At 36.3% G+C, this 22,174-nt stretch overlaps 1 protein-coding gene across 1 annotated transcript in view; it reads right to left on the bottom strand.

The window, feature by feature from the left end:
- TBC1D8B (TBC1 domain family, member 8B (with GRAM domain)) overlaps window positions 1-22,174 on the bottom strand; it is a 59,613-nt gene that overhangs the window by 15,277 nt on the left and 22,162 nt on the right. The window contains exons 6-11 of the mRNA XM_012644569.1: window positions 21,948-22,014; window positions 21,025-21,192; window positions 11,224-11,373; window positions 10,478-10,628; window positions 9,727-9,941; window positions 34-151 (exon numbers count right to left, since the gene is read on the bottom strand). Of these exons, the coding sequence (XP_012500023.1) occupies window positions 34-151; window positions 9,727-9,941; window positions 10,478-10,628; window positions 11,224-11,373; window positions 21,025-21,192; window positions 21,948-22,014 (869 nt within the window). The remainder of the gene's footprint in view (window positions 1-33; window positions 152-9,726; window positions 9,942-10,477; window positions 10,629-11,223; window positions 11,374-21,024; window positions 21,193-21,947; window positions 22,015-22,174) is intronic.

Genomic DNA, 22,174 nt, shown 5'->3' with positions numbered 1-22,174 from the left:
GTATCTGTTTAAGAGTGTTTTTTGTTTGTTTACCAATGATTCGACGATTAAAATAATCAGGCAACATTCGTTCACATACAGCAACCAGAAGCCAAAAAGCTTCTTCTTCTTTTGCATACAGAAGCAGCATTGAAGTCAAAATGTTCATTGCCTAAAATTCATAGAAAAAATTTAAAAAGTAAATATTGATCAGGTAATAATTATACTTCTTCAAACATAGTAGTTTTCAACAGTAATAAGAACAACTGAGAATAATAAGTGTAAATAATAGTGGAAACATGAGAACTCTGAGCCAGTCCAAAGCAAAACGAGGTGAAGTCAGGCTAACATTTGATAATCAGTTATTTTATATAGTAACATTCAAGGAAAATGAAGCAGTAATATCATGAATATAGAACACAGTAAGTAAAATCTTTCTAATTTAGACTAATTTCAATGGGTCAAAAACCTTAATTATCACAAATCTGAGAAAAACCCATATAATTTTTAAGAACATACTAAAACTAGAGAAAACAAACTTCATCTGTATTTCCAACTACCCATAGAAAAATAGCCCTTAGATGTCAATCATTCTCAGTTATGTCCAAAACTAAACATTCATTCCCATATCAAGTAGAATTCTTACCTAATTTTGATCATGTTAGAAATCCTATTATCTGCTACATCCAATTTGTTTTCATATCCTAGAGTTTCTTCTTACAAAACATCTTTTAGATTTGCCTTTTTCTCTCTATTTCCACTACCACCCTAACTTTCTGCTTCTTCTATCTTGCATGCAAATGTCAGATCGCTACTTTTATATACATTGCCACATCCCTTATTGTAAAGATGATAAACTCTTAATGTATAGAATTTGGAGAGAATGGAAAGGTATGAAGAAGAAAAATCAAACCTCATGCACCCTACCTACCCAGAGATTGCCACTGCTAACAAGTTGATGAATTTTTCTGCAGTTTTTTCCTTCCTTTTCTCCTTTTAAAATTTGTATAAAATTGTATACTAAATATTTTTTTGACTTAACACAATATTAACGCTATATTGTACATATTTGATGCCATAAATATTCTTTTAAAACAGTATTTTTTTTTTGAGACAGTCTCACTGTGTTGCCTGGGTAAGAGTGCCGTGGCATCAGCCTAGCTCACAGCAAACTCAAACTCCTGGGATCAAGCGATCCTCCTGCCTCAGCCTCCCAGGTAGCTGGGACTACAGGCACGCGCCATCATGCCTGGCTAATTTTTTCTATTTTTAGTTGTTTGGCTAATTTCTTTCTATTTATAGTAGAGATGGGGTCTCACTCTTGCTCAGGCTGGTCTCAAACTCCTGAGCTCAAGCAATCTTCCTGCCTTGGCCTCCTAGAGTGCTAGGATTACAGGCGTGAGCCACCGTGCCCGGCCTTAAAAACAGTATTTTTAATAGTTGTAAAATAATCTAAGATGGACATAATATAAATTATTTAACCATTCTACTATTGCTAGGGACAGAAAAACAAGTGAGAGGTAATGGAAATCAGAAAAACAGAAAGGAGAAGGCAGTTATAGAAAAACAATAAGGAGGAAATGGTTGCAGAAAAATAAAAAAAAAAGGGAACAGTTATTTCAGTCTTAAAGAATGGGGTAATTAGGCCATGAAACACTGACCATCAGGGAATGAAAAAACACCGTAAACGGTTATGGAACTTTCCCCATCATACATATACTAGAAAGAATTACTGGAACATAACCTTTAAGTCGTGTCCAAACATAGAAAGAATCCAGTCCCCCAAACAGTGACGTATAGTTACGAATAGTTATAACTAATCTTTACCTAAACCTAACATATAAAAGGAAAAACACAGAAGTAGACAGTGTCTTCTCCACTTGCGGAGACAGACCATTTCCTCTCAGGAAATGTACTTTCGCTTTGCATGCTTAAACTTTCCTTATAATAAATTCTTCACGCATACTTGCTGAGTGTCTGTCACCTCTCTCCATTTCACGGGCCAAGGCTTGCCATTCCTCCAAGCCAGGACCCCAAGAACTGGGGAAACACTTCAAAGTCCAGCCGTGGACTCAACCATGACACTACTGTTGGACATTTAGGTTAATTCTAATTTTTTACTATTATATCAATATATAACACTGCAATGGATATCTTCGTATATAAATCTTCATCCAAATGTTATACTATTTTCTCAGGATAGATATCTAGACATGAAATTATTTGGTCAAAAGGGTATTTTTTTAAAGACTTGATATTATTGCCAAATTAAATTCTAGAAAGACAGTACCAATCTATATTTTGGACCAACAGTGTTTGAATGTTGATTTTTTTCTGTTTTCTTAACCCGATTCTGATGATTTTTAACAGAAAAAAATCATCAGAATCAATTTTTTTATAACTCTGGAAATTAACCAAGAGCTTACAGCAATTCAGGTAGCATTTATTTAAGAAAATGACTGACTCTCAGCAAGAACAGTGAGCTCTGTGGCATTTTAAATTGCCCTATTCCTATTCCCCCTCCCCAGTTTCAGGGGAACAACACCCAGTAATCATGGTGAAAACTAGTAACCTAGCAACCGCTGGAGGGAACAGAATGGGGTTGGAGTTCCTTCAAAGCCCCATTCCCAGAGAACTGTCATGATTTGACCTATCTGGTGATTCCCTGGAAGACTCCTCTCACAAGGCTGTCTTTATTTCACCTGACACAGAGCTCATCTAGTGTAAACAGCATTTTCCCCATGGGTGTTTGTTGAAAAAAGAGGCAGTTGTTGAACATGTGGCTATCTGAGTCGGTAGATAGCAGCTGCACCAAAGAATATGCTGACAAAGGGTTAAAAGAAAAGCTGGGGGTTTTGAAAAACCTTGACACATTCCTGGAAACCTAGAAGCCCATCTACATGCATACAGCTTTATGCATACTCATAGCTGTATGTATGCTTAGAAAAGGACAGAAAAGACCTAAGCCTTCACCTCTGGCTAATCTTGAGGCTCCACACAAGCAGAAAGTGACAGAGAATAGAAATAGAGAAAATCAACAAAACCAAAGTTTGGTTCTTTGAAAAGATTTTTTTTTTTAAAAAAAAAAGGACCAAAAACATTAAAACACCTTTAGGTAGCCTAACCAAAAAGATAAAAAAACCCAAAGAGAGCAAGAACCAGAGAGTGAGAGAAAAAGAGCATGTAAGAACAAGAGTTGAGAAGGAACTCAGATTATTACAATCAGGAAATAGAGAACATTACTACCAACCTTACAGAAACAAAAAGGATTATAAGGGAATATGATGAACAATTGTATGCCAACAAATTAGATAACCTAGATAAAATGCACAAGTTTCTAAAAAGCACAAATTACTGAGACTAACTCAAGAGGAAACAGAAAAATCTGGCTGGGTACAGTGGCTTGACACCTGTAATCCTAGCACTTTGGGAGGTTGAAGTGGGAGGATCGCTTGAGCCCAGTACTTCGAGGCTGAAGTGAGCTATGATCATGCCACTGCACTCCAGCCTGGGCAACAAAGCAAAACCTTGTCGCAAAAAAAAAAAAAAAAAAAAAATAGAACAATCTGAATAATTCTATAATAAGAGATTGAATTATTAGTATTTTAAAAACTTCCCACAAAGAAAACTCTAAGAACAGATAGTTTTTTATCCAAGACGGTAGAGGCTTTGTTAGTATGCCTCACCCACTTGGAGACAGCAAAATAGTGTGTAGAGATTCACACTGTGAACTTTTATCCAAGAAGGAACATGGGAGCTCAACAAAAAAAATGAAAGAAACTTCAGATACTTTGAAAAATACCGCGGGCAGCAGCCCACACTGCAGATTCAGCAGAAAATTGTGAGTCTGTCTTCGCAATACAGGTTTCCACTGGGGAGTTGGGCAATGAGGCCAGGGGGAACTCCTTGACCCTACGAAGCGCTGGATCTGACTTGGGGGGCAGTGGGGAGTCAGTAAGAAGGGGCGGCATCAGAAGTACTTTGCAATGTGCTCCCAGACCCTGCACCAATATAAGGAGGCCATTCTGATCCTAACTCATATGGGGCTGTGTAGAAATCTGCCGGCCAATACAGGCCGCAGTCGCTGGTTGGGAGAGGCTCCAAACTGAGATTTGCTACCCCCCACTCTAATCTTGAGTACAGGAGGAATCCTCATGGCCAGAACTGAGAAGTGTGGTGTGGGCTCATTCCTCAGGAGCTGGGCATCCCATCACTTCAAGGGACAGACTGGGAGGGGTGTGGCCTGGGAGCCAGGCTTTTTGTTCCTAGCAGGGAATTTTGCAACCTGGAGCAATTTCGCAACCTGAGCCCAGACTGCTGGGGACTTGGCTGACTATTTTAGCTTGCTGCCAGTGGCTGGTCATGACAAAAACAAAAATGCAATAAAAACAGACAAATGGGACTTAAACTGAAAAGCTTCTGCACAACAAAAGAAATAATCAACAGAGTGAACAGACAACCTACGCAACGGGAAAAAATACTTGCTAACTATGTATCCGTCAAAGAACTAATATCCAGAATCTACAAGGAACTCAAACAATTCTATAAAAAACGTCCCAAATAACTCCATTAAAAAGTGGGCAAATTATCTTCTGAAACTGTTTCATGAAAAAAGAAAATAAAAGTGGGCAAAGGACATGAACAGACATTTTTCAAAAGAAGATATACAAATGTCAAATAAACATATGACAAAATGCTCACCATCGCTAATCATCAGAGAAATGCAAATTGAAACCACAATGTGATACCATCTTACACCAGTCAGAATGGCTACTATTAAAAAGTAAAAAAATAACAGATGTTGGCACAGATGAGGAGAAAAAGGAATACTTATAAACTGGTGGTGGGAATGTAAATTTGTACACCTTCTATGGGAAATGGTATGGAGATTTCTCAAAGAACTAAATGTAGAACTACCATTCGATCCACCAATCCCACTACTGGGTATCTACGCAAAGGAAAATAAACCATTATATCAAAAAGACACCTGCACTCCTAAGTTTAATATAGCACAATTCACAATAGCAAAGATACGGAATCAATTTAAGTATCAATCAAGGGATGATTGGATAAAGAAAATGTGACACACATACACACACATATACACACCACGGAATGTATACCATAGAATACTACTTAGCCATAGAAAATAATGAAATCATGTATTTTGCAGCAACATGGATGGAACTGGAGGCCATTATCTTAAGCGAAATAACTCAGAAATAGAAAGTCAAATACCGCACGTTCTCACTTATAAGTGGGAGCTAAATAATGTGTACACATGGACACAGACAGTAGAATGACAGACATTGGAGACTCAGAAGGGTGGGAAGGTGGTAAGGGATGAGAAAGTATTTAATGGGTAGAATGTACACAATTCAGGTGATGGCTAAACTATAAGCCCAGACTTCACCACTATGCAATATACCCATGTTAACAAAACTGTACTTGCACTCCCTAAATCTATCAAAAAAAAAAAAAAGAAGAGAGAGAGAGAACAGATAGCTTCACTGGAAAATTCTACCAAACATTTAAACAAGAATTACCACTAATCCTTCATAAACTTTTCAAAAAAATGGGAGATGAGGAAGCACTACCCAATTTATTCTAAGAAATCCTGATACCTAAAATTAGACAAAGATATCACAAGAAAACTATATATCAATATATCTTATGAATATAAATATAAAAATACTAGCAAACTGAAGATCCCAAAAGACCATGCAGGATTTATTCTGGGAATGCAAAAGTGGTTCAACAAATGGAAATCAATCAATGTAATATACTATGTTATTAAAATAAAGGGGTAAATCACGATCATCTCAATGAACACAGAAAAATCATTTGACAAAATCCAACACTCTTTCATGATAAGAACACTCAACAAAACTAGGACTACAAGGGAACTTCCTCAACCTGATAAAGAGAGTCTACAACAACCCCACAGCTAACATTATATTAATACTTTACGGTGAAAGACTGATTGCTACCTCTAAGATAAGTAACAAGATAGGGATATGCATTCTCACTACCTCTATTCAACATTGTACTGAAGGTTCTAGCCAGGTCAATTAGGCAAAAAAAAAAAAAAGGGGGCGAAAAGGCATCTAGATTGGAATAGAAAAAGTAAAAGTAACACTATTCAGGTTCCATGATTTTGTATATAGACAAAACCCGAAGGAATCCACAAAAAATCTAGAATGAATATGCTCAGCAAGGTTACAGGATACGAGATCAATATACAAAAATATCAAATGTATTTCTATATACTGGCAACAAATGATTCAAAAATGAAATCAAGAAAACAATCCCATATATGATAATATCAGAAAGATTAAAATACTTAAAGGAAAGACATCCGTGCTCATGGAGTGGAAGACTTAATATTGTTTATATACAATACCCCCCAAGTTGATCTACAGATTCAATGCAATGACTATCAAAATCCCAGCTGGCATTTTTTCTTTTTTTTTTCAGAAATTGACAACCTGATCCTAAAATCCATATGGAAATGCAAGGGACCCAAAAGAGCCAAAACAATCTTCCAAAAGAAGAACAAAGTTAAAGGACTCATAGTTCCTGATTTCAAAACTTACTACACAGATACAGTAATCAAGATAGTGTGGTACTGGCATAAGGGTAGAAATATAAATCAATGGAATATATTTGAGTGTCCGGATATAAACCCTAACATTTATTGTCAATGATTTTCAGCAAGGGTGTCAAAGCACTTTTCACATGTACTGAGATGGCTGCAATCAAAAACAGACAATAGGAAGCATTGTTGTCGAGGATATGGAGAAATTGCAACATTCATACACTGCTGGTGGGAATGTGTAAAATGGTGCAGTCTCTTTGGAAAATAGCTTGGCAGTACCCCACATTGTTAAACATAGAGTTATCATATAACCCAGCAATTTCACTTTGAGGTATACATATATCTACAAAATCAAAACCAATGTCCACACAAAAACTTGTATACAAATATTCATAGCAGCATTATTCATAACAGCCAAAACATGAAAACAACTCAAATGCCTATCAGCTGTTGAACAGTTTAACAAAATGTGGTATATTCATACAATGGACTATTATTCAACCATAAGAAAAAATGAAGTACTGATACATGTTACTACATAGATGAACTTTGAAAGCAATATGCTAAGTGAAAGAAGGCAGATATAAAAGACCACATATTGTATCATTCCATTTAGATAAAATATCCATAATAGGCATATTCACAGAGACAGAAAGTAGATTAGTGATTGCTTGGGTTGGGCATAGGAGAAATGGGGAGTAACTGCTAACAAGTATAGGTCTTCTTTTTGGGGTAATGAAAATGTTCTGGAATTGGATAGCGGTGAAGGTTTGCCAACTTTGTGAATATACTAAAAACTACTAAAGGGGTGAAGTGTGTGGTGCATGAATTTTATCTCAACATAGATAGACAGATGATAGATAAAGACAGATAGACAGAAAAACAGGTAAGCAAGCTATCCAGCCACAATGTGTCTTTATGGCTCACATGGGTTTTTGATCGAAAGCAATAAAACTTGCTTACCATATTAAATTCAAATTCTTTTCCCAGGCTTTATAAAAAATTCTCCATGATTTTGTCCCACACACTTATTTATTTATTTTTTGATTCCATTGGGAACCTAGCCAGTCTTATCTCCAAGGCAGGCTTATTCTCACTTGAATGGTATCGTTCATAGTTACCTTAACTCGGAATAACTTTGCTACTGCCCTCCATGTTTCTAACTTTGCTCTCATCTTTAGAAGTCAAAATCAAGTCAAATTCAAGTACTTTGAAACTATCTTTAAACTACTGTATATATAATAGATAACATCATAGGCTCTCTGAAGGTAAGCTCCTTGAGAAAAGATGCATTATGATTCTTTTGTACCTTTCAGAAACTCTAACATATGCTAAAAATACTTGCAATTTAAATGCTCCACTCATTTATATTGTTTTTCAAAAAAATCTCTAGTGATAAGTTTCAATGGATAGATAGTATTGATATGTAATCATTATGGATGCTCAACCCGTTATAAATGAATGTATGATACAGAGTGCTATCTATCCACCGTAATCCAATCTCCCCTTCTTCTATAATAGCTGCACATATGTCTGCTCAGCCACACTACATTTCACAGACTTCCTTGTGAACATGTATATCCACATGACTAAGATCTTCCAATAGAATGTGGCTGAAGTGATGTGTGCTCTTGTCAGGCCTTGTCCATAAAATCTTCCATAATTGTTTCTCCACGCTCTCTCCCTGTTCCTGTGAGTGCTAGTGGCAATGAAAATGTACCTTGGAAGCCTTGTTTTGAAGATAACAAAGTCTGCTGTTAGCCTACAGCCTAAGTCCCTGACTAATTTCATAGAGAAGAGCTGTTTACCAACCTGAACACTAACTCTCCTCTGTTTGTTCCTTTAAGAAACGGACTTCTATTGTGTTTCAGCTATTATCTATTTGTGTTTGTGTTAGCAGTCTAGCCCACCCTACTTAATACGCTGTGCTCCTAAAAATTTTTTTCCCAATGATTCCTCCACTGCTTCACTGCCTACAGAATAAAATTCAAATTCCTGACCTATCCCAATCTACTTTATTGATTTTTTTCTCCAACTACTTTGCTTCATTCACCCTACACTTCTACTCAACTAAACAGAGCATGGTACTATATACGTTCTACATTTACTTCTATCTGTGCTGGGTTACACTGATCCCTTCTCCTAGAATTCTCTTATTTATTTATTTATTTTTATGTAAAATGCTCTCAGCGTTTGCTCCCAAAGATGTTTCTCTGTCAAACACTTTCATTCATTGAAAGAAAACAGCTTATGATGCATCTTTAAGAAAGCATGCTTACATTAAGAAACATGTTATAATAACATATTCTCAGTGTTTGCTTCCAAAGGGGTTTCTCTGTTGAACACTTCCATTCATTGAAAGAAAACAGCTTATGATGCATCTTTAAGAAAGCATGCTTACGTTTGCCTTTTAAAGCTGGATATGTAAACTTGTCATAATAAGTACCAATGCAGAAAGAAACATGTAATAACATGGTCTCAACATTTGCTTCCAAAGGTGTTTCTCTGTCAAACACTTACATTCACTGAAAGAAAACAGCTTATGATGCATCTTTAAGAAAGCATGCCTACATTTGCCTTTTAAAGCTGGATATGCAAACTTGTCATAAGTACCAATGTAGAAAGAAACAATATTTGCTTAAAAAATATTTCCTTCCATCTTCATATGTCCAAAATTCACCAATTTTTAAAACCTGCAAGTGCTACCTCTTCCACGAAGCCTTCTCTAATACCCCCAGATGAAAATAATTTCTCTTTATTATAATCTTGACAGGACTTATATTTCTCTAAGTTTATCTCACTTGTTTTTCAGTTTCCCAATGAATATGCTTTAATACCTACTAGTCTCTATACTTTTAAGGTCAGGATCCTTATCTGATATATCTTTATATAGCCTTAAGTACCTAGAATAGTATATTTTACAAGCAGGAATTCAATAAACATTTGTTAAATGAAAAAGAAAAATAAAGTAATGAAATATCAAGTCTCCTAAGTATTCCCACTATCATCCTACTTACATTAATACAATTTGTTATTAACCTCACCCCAACCTCTGTCCTGGTTACAATTTCCAAATTAGTAGAGTTAAATTTGATGTGATTTTTATCATTTGGAACATGCACACAATTGGGCTCATAGTGAAGTCATACCTGGCAGTATCCAATTTTGGGATTCCTGTATGCATAAGCAGTAAGTACCCGCCTCAGAGCAGATATACCAGTGTCACTTTGAAAGGCTGGGTGCTCAGGCAGGGAGCGACGCAAATCACGTTCAATTTCTTCAGTAGCCAAGTTGGAGGTCCCTAAGGACTTCTCAACCACTTCAGCATAATAGCCAGGATTAGTAGCCATGTCATTAACAGCACCTGTGAAGATGGTGGCATTAACATACAACAGAAGAGGAATATATTAATAATACAGCTACTATTTACATATATAAATGAAGAATTGGATTTCATTACCTTGAAATTTAGCTTTATGCTCAAGTGATATCTGAGCACAAAAGAATAAACTTGGTAATGAGATGGGGGCAAAAAACATATAAAGAAAAGAAAAGAGCTTTACACTAGAATCTGTAACATCAAGGTACTGATCTTATCCAACAGAATAACATTTTCATGAGCTGTTCTCCCCCTCAACTTTCCTTTGACACTAGAGATAGAGATTTTCCCCACATCACACATATCTTGCCTAATAAACTAATCTTCTCAGATACTGGATGTATGGATATATAGATAAGTACACATAATTACTTACCTCTCTCTTTGACTAGTCTGAACTCAAGATGAGTAAGACTTTGTCCTAGCCATTTTTGTAATTCTTTGACGTTAGCTTAGTGTATAACTCCTAGAAAAGGCATAGTTAATGTCTGTTAAATGAATAAAGTGAATAAATGTAATACCTGAAAAAAGCATCCAGAGCTCTCCTCTTAAGGTCTCTGGAATCCCTCTTACAACCAGATCTCGAGTTCTTTTGGTCCGAAACATGCTAACACCACGCCCACATTCTGCAAATAGGATGTTCCATGACTGTTCCTTCATCTTTTCTTTCAACTGTAACAGAAAAATCAAAGCAACTAAACCTGGTGAGAAATTAACTTCTTTAAAATAACTTGCCTACCCTCTTTACCCTGAAAGCAACATCTATGGAAATCAAGAACATAGAAAATAAAAATCAATATTCACACAGGGGTGAAACACTGGACCCTTGCCATCACAAAAATCTCTTAAACCCATGTGAGCATAATAGCTTTAATTTACTATTATAATTCTTAGTTCAACTCATATAAAAATGGTAAAAGCATTATACTTAGGTTGTAAAGCTTTAAACCATCATTCTCCCCAAATCGCCTCTATTTCAGGACAGATTATTAGAAATCCATGGAAATAAAACCCAATGTCAATAAATATGTACAACTATTATGTATCCATAAAAAAACCCGATGTCTAACTTTTACATTTTATCTTCATTCTTGATAACAGTCCTTGTGTGTAGTGGAACCAATAAGTCACACATTGGTACTTGTTGGAAAACCTTTTCAAGTCTCAAAAGAAGAGTTTCCAGTTGTGGGACCTTCTAGTCTACTTTAAGACTTTTATTTTTCATCACCAGTTTCAGTCCACAGATTTAAATATTTTGTTTTCCTACCATTTTAGAATTAAGATTCTCCAAATTCTGAGGGTGAAATACTGTCATTAAGGCTTCGGTGTTCACAGTTTTACTGCATTCTCTCTGACATGTCAAAGATTGTACCTCAAAATGATCAGATGGTCCTGTAGAGTCAGAACTAATAGCAGGCTGAAAAAGAAAGAATGCAATTATCCCAAATGCATGCTTAAAAGTTTCTGCAAGAAACAAAGTGCTAATGTTTTATCTGTCGTTTATAAACCACAACATATATACATATCAAATATTAAAGCCATGTCTCAGAGAGACATTGTTTTCCTACCAAAATTAGAGATATCAACAAACTGACTTCTAAAATGGCAAACTCAGAATCTCCATGAATACACTCCCCAACAAAAACAACAAAATACTGGCAAAACATTCAAAATAAACCATTTCAGAATACTGAAGTTAACCAAAGGCACAGAACAAACTGTAAAGCATCTATTCAAGAAAAACTAATGAATCTCAGTAAGAAGAGCAGAGTCTGTGGGGTTTCAGCTTGAGACTATTCCCATCCTACCACCCTCCCTCCCAAGCTCAGAAGTGTAGTAGCCATGAAAGCCAGCAGTATGACAGCCAGTGTATCTTTTGGAGCTTCATTAAAAGCCCTATTTCCAGAGCATAGTCAATACTTTGACCAAACTAGCAACTCCCTGGAAAACGCTGTTCCCAGGGTGTCATTATTATTTGATTTGATTCACGGCTCAACTTGGTGAAAAAAAGCTCTGTTCCCAGGTCATTATAGGAAATAGCAATCTGCTGGTAACATCACAACTGCCTAAAGCTGTGATTTTAGCCTGGGCAAACAAGAGTCCAGCTAAAAGTTTAAAACAAAGACCTGGAAAACCAGAAGACCATATGGAACTTTGAAAGGCTCCAACATATTATTGGGAATCTAGAAGTATGCACACAGGTGCAAAGCTGTGAGCATGACCAGGAAAGAAATAGGAAAGAAGACCCCAGTCACTCAACTCTGGCTGTCTCTGAAAGAAGGAAATGAAAGCTAAGGCTGATTTATAAATTGCTTGAAGTTTGAGGTATACCTTCATGCAAAGATTCCCTTGGAAAAAAGATGGAAGACTTAATGGCATAAGGCATTTAAGGAAATCTTTTGAACCATCATTGAATAACCACTAAATTATACTGACTCGGGGGTGATCCAAGTAAGCCAGCCTTAAAAATAAAAACAAGAACTTAAAAACAAAAGCAACTAACAGAAAATGTCCCTGAAGGGGCCCAGTTGTCAGATTTCATAAACAAGAACATAAAGCAGCTATTATAAATGTACTACTCAAAGAAATAAAGGAAACTATGTTTAAAAAAATAAAGGACCCAATAAAAAGTGGGCAAAAGATCTAAACAGACACCTCACCAAAGAAGATACAAATGGCAAATAATCATATGAAAGATGGTCAACATATGTCATTAGGTAATTGCAAATTTAAACATTGCACACCTATTAAAATGGCTAAAACCCAAAATATTGACAACACTAAGTGCTCAAGAGGATATGAAGCAACAAATCTCGTTCATTGCTGATGGGAATGCAAAATGGTACAGCCACTTTGGAAGATGGTTTGGCAGTTTCTTACAAAGCTTAAACATAGTCTTACCATATGATCCAGCCATTGTGCTCCTAGGTATATATGCAAATGAGTTGAAAACTTGTAGGTCCACACAAAAATTTTCACATGAATGTTTGTAGAAGCTTTGTTCATTAATTGCCAAAAATTGAAAGCAACCAAAGTGTCCTTCACTAGGTGAATGGATAAACACTGTGGTACATCTAGGCAGTGGAATATTTTTCAGCAATTAAAAAGAAATGAGCTATCAAACCACAAAAGACATGGAAGAACCTTAAATGCATATTGCTAAGTGAAAGAAGTGACTGCGAAATGAATACAGATGGTATTACAACTATATAACATTCTAGAAAAGGCAAAATTATAGATAGTAAAAATATCAGTGGTTGTCAGGGGTGGGGGGGAGGCATGAACGAGTGGAGGATGGGGGATTTGTAGGGCAGGGAAACTATTCTGAATGATACTATAATGATGGATATATGATATTATGCATTTGGAAAAACCCACAGAACTATACATGACAAAGAATGAAACCTAATGTAAACTTTGGACTTTAGTTAATAATAATAATGTATTAATATCATCTCATCAATCATAACAAATGTATCACATCAATGTAAGATGTTAGTAACAGAGGAAACTGTGGGCAGGGTAGAGGGTGGGTGGGAGTATATGGGAACTTTCTGTATTTTCTGTTTAATTTTTCTATAAACCTAACTGCTCTAAAAATAAAGTCTATTAAATGAAGAAAGGAAAGTATGGTAACTACATCCCATCAAATACAGAATATAGATAAAGAGATAGAAATTACTTTAAACAAATAGAAATTCTGGAACTAAAGATGGAGGACTAGAAGCAGCCTCCACACACTGCTTTCATGGAGAGGATTGAAAGTGGTGAGTAGATACTCACCTTCATCATCCTGTCTAAGAGAGAGTGTTGGGAATCAACAGAGAGGCAACAGGAGGCACCCAAAGTGAAGGACAGGGAAGCAGGATAACCCACTCAGTGGGATCAGAGGTATCCTGGAAAGGTGCCTGCACAGGGGGAAGGGACAGAGGAGAGATCCCTGGGGCTCCACGTTTTCCCCATGAACACTGCAATCTGAGATGTGGGAGGACCCCTCCACCACAGCATCCCTCTGGAATGAAACAGAGAACTACCTGGAGACTGTACAGCGGCATTACTCTAGAGAGAAGGCACAGTGGGGTTCCACTGACTTCCAATCCCTGCATGCTGCAGATGGCACCATTCTGAGGTCACAGCCCCAGAGTACTGCATTTACCCGGGGGCCAGCTCCATTACTGCCACATCCCCATTACTCCTGCTGGGCTGAGGAGGGAGTGGGGAGGCCAGGAGCTCTCACATGCCCTGTGGGTGGGTGCCACGTGCCCCTGCCATCACCAGGGAACCCGAGCAGAGCAAAGCAAAGCAAGCACCCACAGACCCAGCGCCTGTTGCCTCCACCTAAGTAGCCCTAAATATATATGCAGCTACCACAGGAGCTCCCAGATTCATAAACTGAATTCTACTAGATCTAAGAAAAGAAATAAACACAGACATCATAACACCCGGGAACTTCAACACTCCACTGACAGAACTAGACAGGTCATCAAGGCAGAAAATCAACAAAGACATGCCGGACTTAAATGGGACTCCAGAACAAATGGACCTAACAGACATTTATAGAACACTCTACCCCAAAACTGTAGGATATATTAAATATATTCTTCTCATCAGCACATGGGACATTTTTTTTTTTTTTTTGAGACAGAGTCTCACTCTTTTGCCCGGGCTAGAGTGAGTGCCATGGCGTCAGCCTCGCTCACAGCAACCTCAAACTCCTGGGTTCAAGCAATCCTTCTGCCTCAGCCTCCTGAGTAGCTGGGACTACAGGCATGTGCCACCATGCCCGGCTAGTTTTTTCTATATATTTTTAGTTGGCCGATTAATTTATTTTCTATTTTATTTTTAGTAGAGACGGGGTCTCGCTCTTGCTCAGGCTGGTTTCGAACTCCTGAGCTCAAACAATCCACCCGCCTCGGCCTCCCAGAGAGCTAGGATTACAGGCGTGAGCCACCGCACCTGGCCCACATGGGACATTTTTAAGACAGATCATGTTAGGCCACAAAACAAGTCTCAGCAAATTTAGAAAAAACTGAAATCATACCATGTATCTTCTCAGACCACAGTGGAATAAAACCAGAAATCAATTCCAAGAGGAACTCTCAAAACTATACAAATACATGGAAATTAAACAACCTGCTATTGAACAATCCTTGGATCAATGATGATATCAAGATGGAAATCAAAATTCTTCAAACTGAATGACAAAAGGGACATATGCTACCCAAATCTCTGGGACATAGAAAAAGCAGTGCTAAGAAGGAAGTTCATTGCCTTTAACAACTACATCAAAAAGACAGAAAGGTCACAAATTAACAACCTAATGTCACACCTTAAGGAACTACAGAAAGAAGAACAAATGAAACCCAAAGCTAGCAGAAGAACAGAAATGACAAAGATCAGAACAGAACTAAATTAAATGGAAATCAAAAAAGCAATACAAAGGATCAATGAAACAAAAAGTAGGTTCTTTGAAAAGACAAAATCAATAGACCAGTAGCTAGATTTACCAAAAATAGAAGAGAAAGGATTCAAATAATCTCAATCAGAAATGAAAAAGGAGACATTACAACTGATGCCACAGAAATATAAAACATTATCTGTGACTGCTATGAAAATGTCTACGCACACAAACTAGAAAATCTAGAGGAAATGGATACATTTTTGGAAACACACAACCTCCCAAGCTTGAAGAAAGAGAAACCCTGAACAGACCAATAACTAGTAGCAAGATTGAAACAGTAATAAAAACTCTCCCAGCAAAAAGAAGCCCAATACCAAATGGATTCACAGCCGAATTCCACCAGACCTACAAAGAAGAATAGAACCTATCCTGCTGAAACTGTTCCATAACATTGAGAAGGAGGGAATCCTCCCTAACTCTTTCTACTAAGCCAGTATCACATTGATGCCAAAGCCAAGAAAGGATACAACAACAAAAAAGAAAACTATAGACCAAGATCTCTCATGGACATAGATGCAAAAATCTTCAACAAAATACAAAATCCATTAGCACATCAAAAAGATAATTCACCATGATCAAGTGAATTTCATCCCAGGGATACAGAAGTGTTTGACATATGCAAATAAATAAATGTGATTCATCACATAAGCAGAATTAAAAACAAAAGCCATATGATCATCTCGATAGATGCAGAAGAAAAGCACTTGATAAAATCTAGCACCCTTTCATGATAAACACCCTCAACAAACTAGGAATAGAAGGAACATACCTCAAAGTAACAGAAGTCACATATGACAAACTTTCAGCCAACATCATACAGATGGAGAAAAGTTGAAAGCATTCCTCCTAAGAACTAGAACAAGGATGCCCACCGTCACCACCTCTATTCAACATAGTACTGAAGTCCTAGCCAGAGCAATCAGGCAAGAGAAAGAAATAAAGGGTATCCAAATTGGGAAAGAGGAAGTCAAACTATCCCTGTTTGCTAATGATATGATCTTGCATCTAGAAAACCCTAAAGACTCCACCCAAAGACTCCTAGAATTAATAAATTCAGTAAAGTCTCAGGTTACAAAATTAATGCACACAAATCAGTAGCATTTCTATGCACTAATAACAGTCAAGCTGAGAGTCAAATCGAGAACTCAATACCATTTACAATAGCTATAAAGAAAATAAAATACGTAGGAATATACATAATCAAGGAGGTAAAACATCTCTACAAGGAGAACTATAAAACACTGATGGAAGAAATCATAGATGACACAAACGAAAAAACATCCCATGCTCATGGATTGGAAGAATCAATATTGTTAAAATGTCCATACTATCCAAAGTGATTTACAGATTCAATGCCATTCCCATCAAAATATGAGCATCCTTTTTCACAGATCTAGAAAAAACAATCCTAAACTTCATATGGAACCACAAAAGAGCCTGAATAGCCAAAGCAATCCTAAGCAAAAAGAACAGCACTGGAAGCATCACATTACCTGATTTCAAATTATACTATAAGGCTATAGTAACCAAAACAGCAATGGTACTGGTACAAAGGTAGACACATAGACAAATGTAACAGAAAAGAGAACCCAGAAATAAAGCCATATAGCTACAACCAATTGATTTTTGACAAAGCAGGCAGAAACATATATACACTGGAGTAAGGATGCCCTATTCGATAAATGGTGCTGGGAAAATTGGATAGCCATACACAGAAGAATGAAACTGTATCCCTATCTCTCACCATATACAAAATTAACTCAACATGGATTAAAGACTTAAATGTAAGACCTGAAACCATAAAAATTTTAGAAGAAAACAGGCCGGGCGTGGTGGCTCACGCCCGTAATCCTAGTACTCTGGGAGGCTGAGGTGGGAAGATTGCTTGAGCTCAGGAATTCGAGACCAGCCTGAGCAAGAGCAAGACCCTGTCTCTACTAAAAAATAGAAAAAATTAACCAGGCAACTAAAAAAATAGAAACAAAAAACTAGCTGGGCGTGGTGGTACGTGTCTGTAGTCCCAGCTACTTGGGAGGCTGAGGCAGGAGGATTGCTTGAGCCCAGGAGTTTGAGGTTGCTGTGAGCTAGACTGATGCCACGGCACTCACTGTACCCTGGGCGACAGAGTGAGACTCTGTCTCAAAAAAAAAAAAAATTCTAGAAGAAAATATAGGAAAAATCTTTTTGGACATTGGCCTAGGCAAAGAATTTATGACTAAGACGCCAAAAGCAAATACAGCAACAAGAAAATAAATATAACTTAATTAAACTAAAAAGTTTCTACACAGCAAAGGAAATGATCAACAGAGTACATAGACAACCTACAGAATAAGAGAAAATATTTGAAAACTATACATCTGACAAGGGCTAATACCAGAATTTATAAAAAACTCAATGAGCAAGAAAATAATAACCCCATCAAAAAGTGGGCAAAAAATATGAACAGATTTTTTTCAAAAGAAAATAGACAAATGCCAACATATGAAAATATGCTCAACATCACTAATCATCAGGGAAATGCAAATTAAAACCACAATGAGACATCACTTTACCCTTGTCAGAATGGCCATTATTATTATAAAAAGTCAAAAAGCAATAGATGTTGGCATAGATGCAGTGAAAAAGGAATACTTATACAGTGTTGGTGGGAATGTAAAGTAGTACAACCAATATGAAAAACTGTAGGGAGATTCCTCAAAGAACTAAAAGTAGACCTACCATTTGATCCGGCAATCCTACTACTACTGGGTATCTACCCAAAGGAAAGGAAGTCGTTTTATAAAAAAGATATCTGCACTCAAATGTTTATAGTGGCACAATTCACAATTGCAAAGATATGGAATCAACCTAAGTGCCTATCAACTGATGAGCACTTGGATTAAAAAAAAATGTGAGGGCCGGGCGCGATGGCTCTCGCCTGCAATTCTAGCACTCTGGGAAGCTGAGGCAGGAGGATCACTTGAGGTCACGAGTTTGAGACCAACCTGAGCAAAAGCAAGACCCTGTCTCTACTAAAAATAGAAAAAATTAGCCAGGCATGGTGGTGTGCCTGTAGTCCCCACTACCTGGGAGGCTGAGGCAGGAAGATCACTTGAGCCCAGAAGTTTGAGATTGCTGTGAGGTAGGCTGACGCCATGGCACTCTAGCCCGGGTGACAGAGCGAGGCTCTATCTCAAAAAAAAATAAAAAGTGGTGTATATAAACCATGGGGTACTGAGCCATAAAAAGGAACGAACTAATGTCTTTTGTAGCGACTTGGATGGAACTGGAGACCATTATCCTAAGTGAAATATCTCAGGAATGGAAGAACAAATATTACATGTTCTCACTTATAAATCGGAGCTAAATGAGGGATACATATGGTCATAAAGTGGTGTAATGGACACTGGAAACTAAGAAGGGGGAGAGTGGTGGGGTGACGGATAAAAATCCACCTATCATATATAATGTACATTACTCCGGTGATGGGTACACTAAAAGCCCTGACTCCAGTATTATACAATTCATCCATGTAACAAAAAACACTTGTACTCCCTAAATCTATTGAAATAAAAAAAATAAAGGCATCAAGTAACAGATCTGCAGTAGCACTTTCCGTTGTTAGGCCACTTTGCTTAAAACTAAGCTAAAAAGGCCCATTTTTTCTTTCATTTAGTTTTTTGAAAAATTACCATATCTAGTAATATTTCTTGATTATATGTGTCAATAAAAGTAAAAGATTAATGTGTTTTCCAGGCAGTTGATCAGAATTTTACAAAACCTGTTCATGTACCCAGGTTTTAGTATAACTTAATATATACCTATTTTAAAAATCAGAACTGGTACTCATGCATAAGCACAATTACTTCGGGGAGTATTTGTTATTTGTATCACATTTTTTAATATACTCACAGGAAGAATTTCCTAAAATCCTTCCTGTATTCATTCATATTTAGACTTGTTGATTTACTCTGAGATTCAGATTAAAAAGTCTTGTTTTATGCAAAATTCACCAGGTTTTTAACAATTACAAATGCAGTTGTTCTCTTTGTTTCAGTATAACAGGTGTAGCTATAAAATATAGCTACAATTTCTGTTATTTAGAAATCAAATAGAACTAGCTCTTGTTTAAAAAGCTTTCTTTACTAATTTTTAAAATGTACTATTATTTAAAGCTAGATATATACAGATAAGAATATCTTATCAATATTCTTCATCACTGATAAGATAAAAATCTTAAGTGAAAATAGAACATTATGACAGTTTTTAAAAAATACATTTCCAAGCAAACCAGTATGCTGACTGGTATTTTGTACATATCTTTATTAAAAACCCTAAAAATGGGTAACAGATCCCAGAAAACCTTAGAACTCTGACATGTATCTGGAAAGACGGTAAATTCATTTTGACACAAAATCCTTTCTTGACAACTGAGCATACTCAAACTACTAGAGGTACATGCTAGCTGTCCAAGGTTTTAGAGAGGCAGATAAAGGAAAAAGGAAGATAAGTAAAGCATTAAAACTAACACAGAGACTGAATTTGAAATGGAATAGGGCAAGGAAAAGACTGATACATGCAAAAACACGTGAGCACTGGGAGAGAAACTACCAAGACTGGTCAGATTTTATTTGGTCCTCATAACAAACTAAGGAATATCCTGGGTACATACTAAAAGAGAGTGAGAGAGAATAAAGTTGGGGCAAGAAGAATTCTTGATGGGCAATGTGAATATTCTGTATCTGGAAATGAGATGAAAAAATTTTTTTAGTTCCATGTTTTCATTGTGCTTTTTTATTATCAAAGGGAAAATTGGTCTTATTAATACTGTATTATAATAGACTTAGCATATTATTTTTAGTCTCTGCTTTGGAGAGAGAGGTAAAAGGCTCTATACTCCAAACCAAATAAAATAATACAGCCAGTAAAGCCAACGTTGATTTTTTTCTTTGATTTTTTAACTAAAATATAAATATTAATAGTTATAATTTGATAAGTTTTATCTATTAAAACATGAGGTTCTTGGACATTGAAGAAGAAACTTCGTATGAATTCTATCTGTCTACATTTACATGGAAGACATACTAAACATCAAAATCAGGCTCTTAACTATCCTTTGCCAAGAATATTTTCCCTCTCTAATATTTTGTTAGTAAAAAGATATGCTACTATTTTGCTTTGGGCTAGATTATATTATATAAATAAGGCTGACCTATAAGAGATTAAATAAAAGATTCAGACTGGTTCAAAATTGCTATCTCTCTGCAACAATAAGAGGATAGTCCTTTTTCAAGGCCTTGTTGAATTCTCAAATATAGTTTGACTTGTTAAAAGCCAAGGTATGTGAAAGTACAAGGTATGTTTATATGATAAACAGCAAATATAGTAAAAAAGAAATCAAGTTATAATCTTTTTTTAAAAGTATGAGTTTCTAAAAAAGGATAAAGTCCTTAATTCTCACTTCTGCTTTATGATACAATTTAGAGAATATAATCTCTTGGATTCAGTCTTTTTAAAAAATAAACCTAGGTATAAATAGAAAAAGGTACTATGAATTTCTTTTGAAAGGAAAGACAACACTAAACACAAACCTTTTTTTTCAAAATGATTTGATGGCTGTATAATTACCTCTGTGCTAATATCATGATATTGAGTTGAAGCTGCCCCGCACTTGAGCCTGAGTTTTGCCGCCAGTTGCTCAAAGTCTTTAACTTCACTGAAGCGAAAAGCTGTTTTTCCTTTGATGCTAATGATGACAGATTTGCTGGAATCATTTGTCTTATCTATAGCTAAGACCTGAAGGGTAAAAAAATATATAAATGAATCATATTTTCCCTTATTGTTGATACTTTCAGGTAAAATGTGTTTGGCTTACTCTTATGTGGCTAAAAGTTTTAGTCCATGGTATGACTTATTAAGAAATAGACTTTGGTCATGTGCAGTGGCTCACGTCTGTAATCCTAGCACTTTGGAAGACCGAGGTGGGAGGATCACTTGAGGCCAGGAGTTACAGACTAGCGTGAGCAACATATTGAGACCCCATCTCTACAAAAAATATAAAAAATTAGCCAGGTATGGTGGCACCTTCCTGTAGTCCCAGCTACTTGGGAGGCTGAGACAGGAGGATTGCTTAAGCCCAGGAGTTTGAGGTTTCAGTGAGTAATGATGATGCCATTGCACATTGCACTCTGATGCCTGGGCAACAGAGCAAGACCCTGTCTCAAAAAAAAAAAAAAGAAATAGACTTTATGTACTAGTTGCAACAAAGATATAAGTAACCTCGGTGCACGTTATTTCACTTCTCAAGGAAAAGGTTTAACTAACACCTTTAAAAATGACAATACAAATGTAAGAATTCTATAATAAATACTGACAATTTATTTCTGACTTACACAAAAGCTATCAATTCTATTTTTTCTGACCAAGTACATCAAATATGAGAGTCTAAGTTTTGGTATTCATGTCATAAATATCTGAAGGATAAAGCTCTATTCTGAATCATTCTAAGCCCTTATCTTGTTTTTAAATTTTTAATTTTTAAAAATTTTCACTTTCAGTAACAGCTGTAAGGCTTCACTAAAAGAAACAGAGAATTTCTCAGAAGCTAGTACTCTGACCCTGAAGAATAATATTGAACTTAAAAAATGATTATTTTAAATTACTAAGGGGATACTGCATGTTAAGTTTTTAATAATTTATAGAATTAAAGGACATTTTACTCCGTGAAAAACATTTTCCAACCAAAAATTGATATGTAACCAAATTTTTATTACCTCTC

The sequence above is a fragment of the Propithecus coquereli genome, unplaced genomic scaffold, assembly GCF_000956105.1.
Source record: "Propithecus coquereli isolate 6110/MARCELLA unplaced genomic scaffold, Pcoq_1.0 Scaffold104, whole genome shotgun sequence".
In the NCBI taxonomy this organism is placed as follows: Eukaryota; Metazoa; Chordata; class Mammalia; order Primates; family Indriidae; genus Propithecus; species Propithecus coquereli.
The sequence above is the reverse complement of the archived record's forward strand: the minus strand, read 5'-3'. Positions and strand labels throughout refer to the sequence as shown.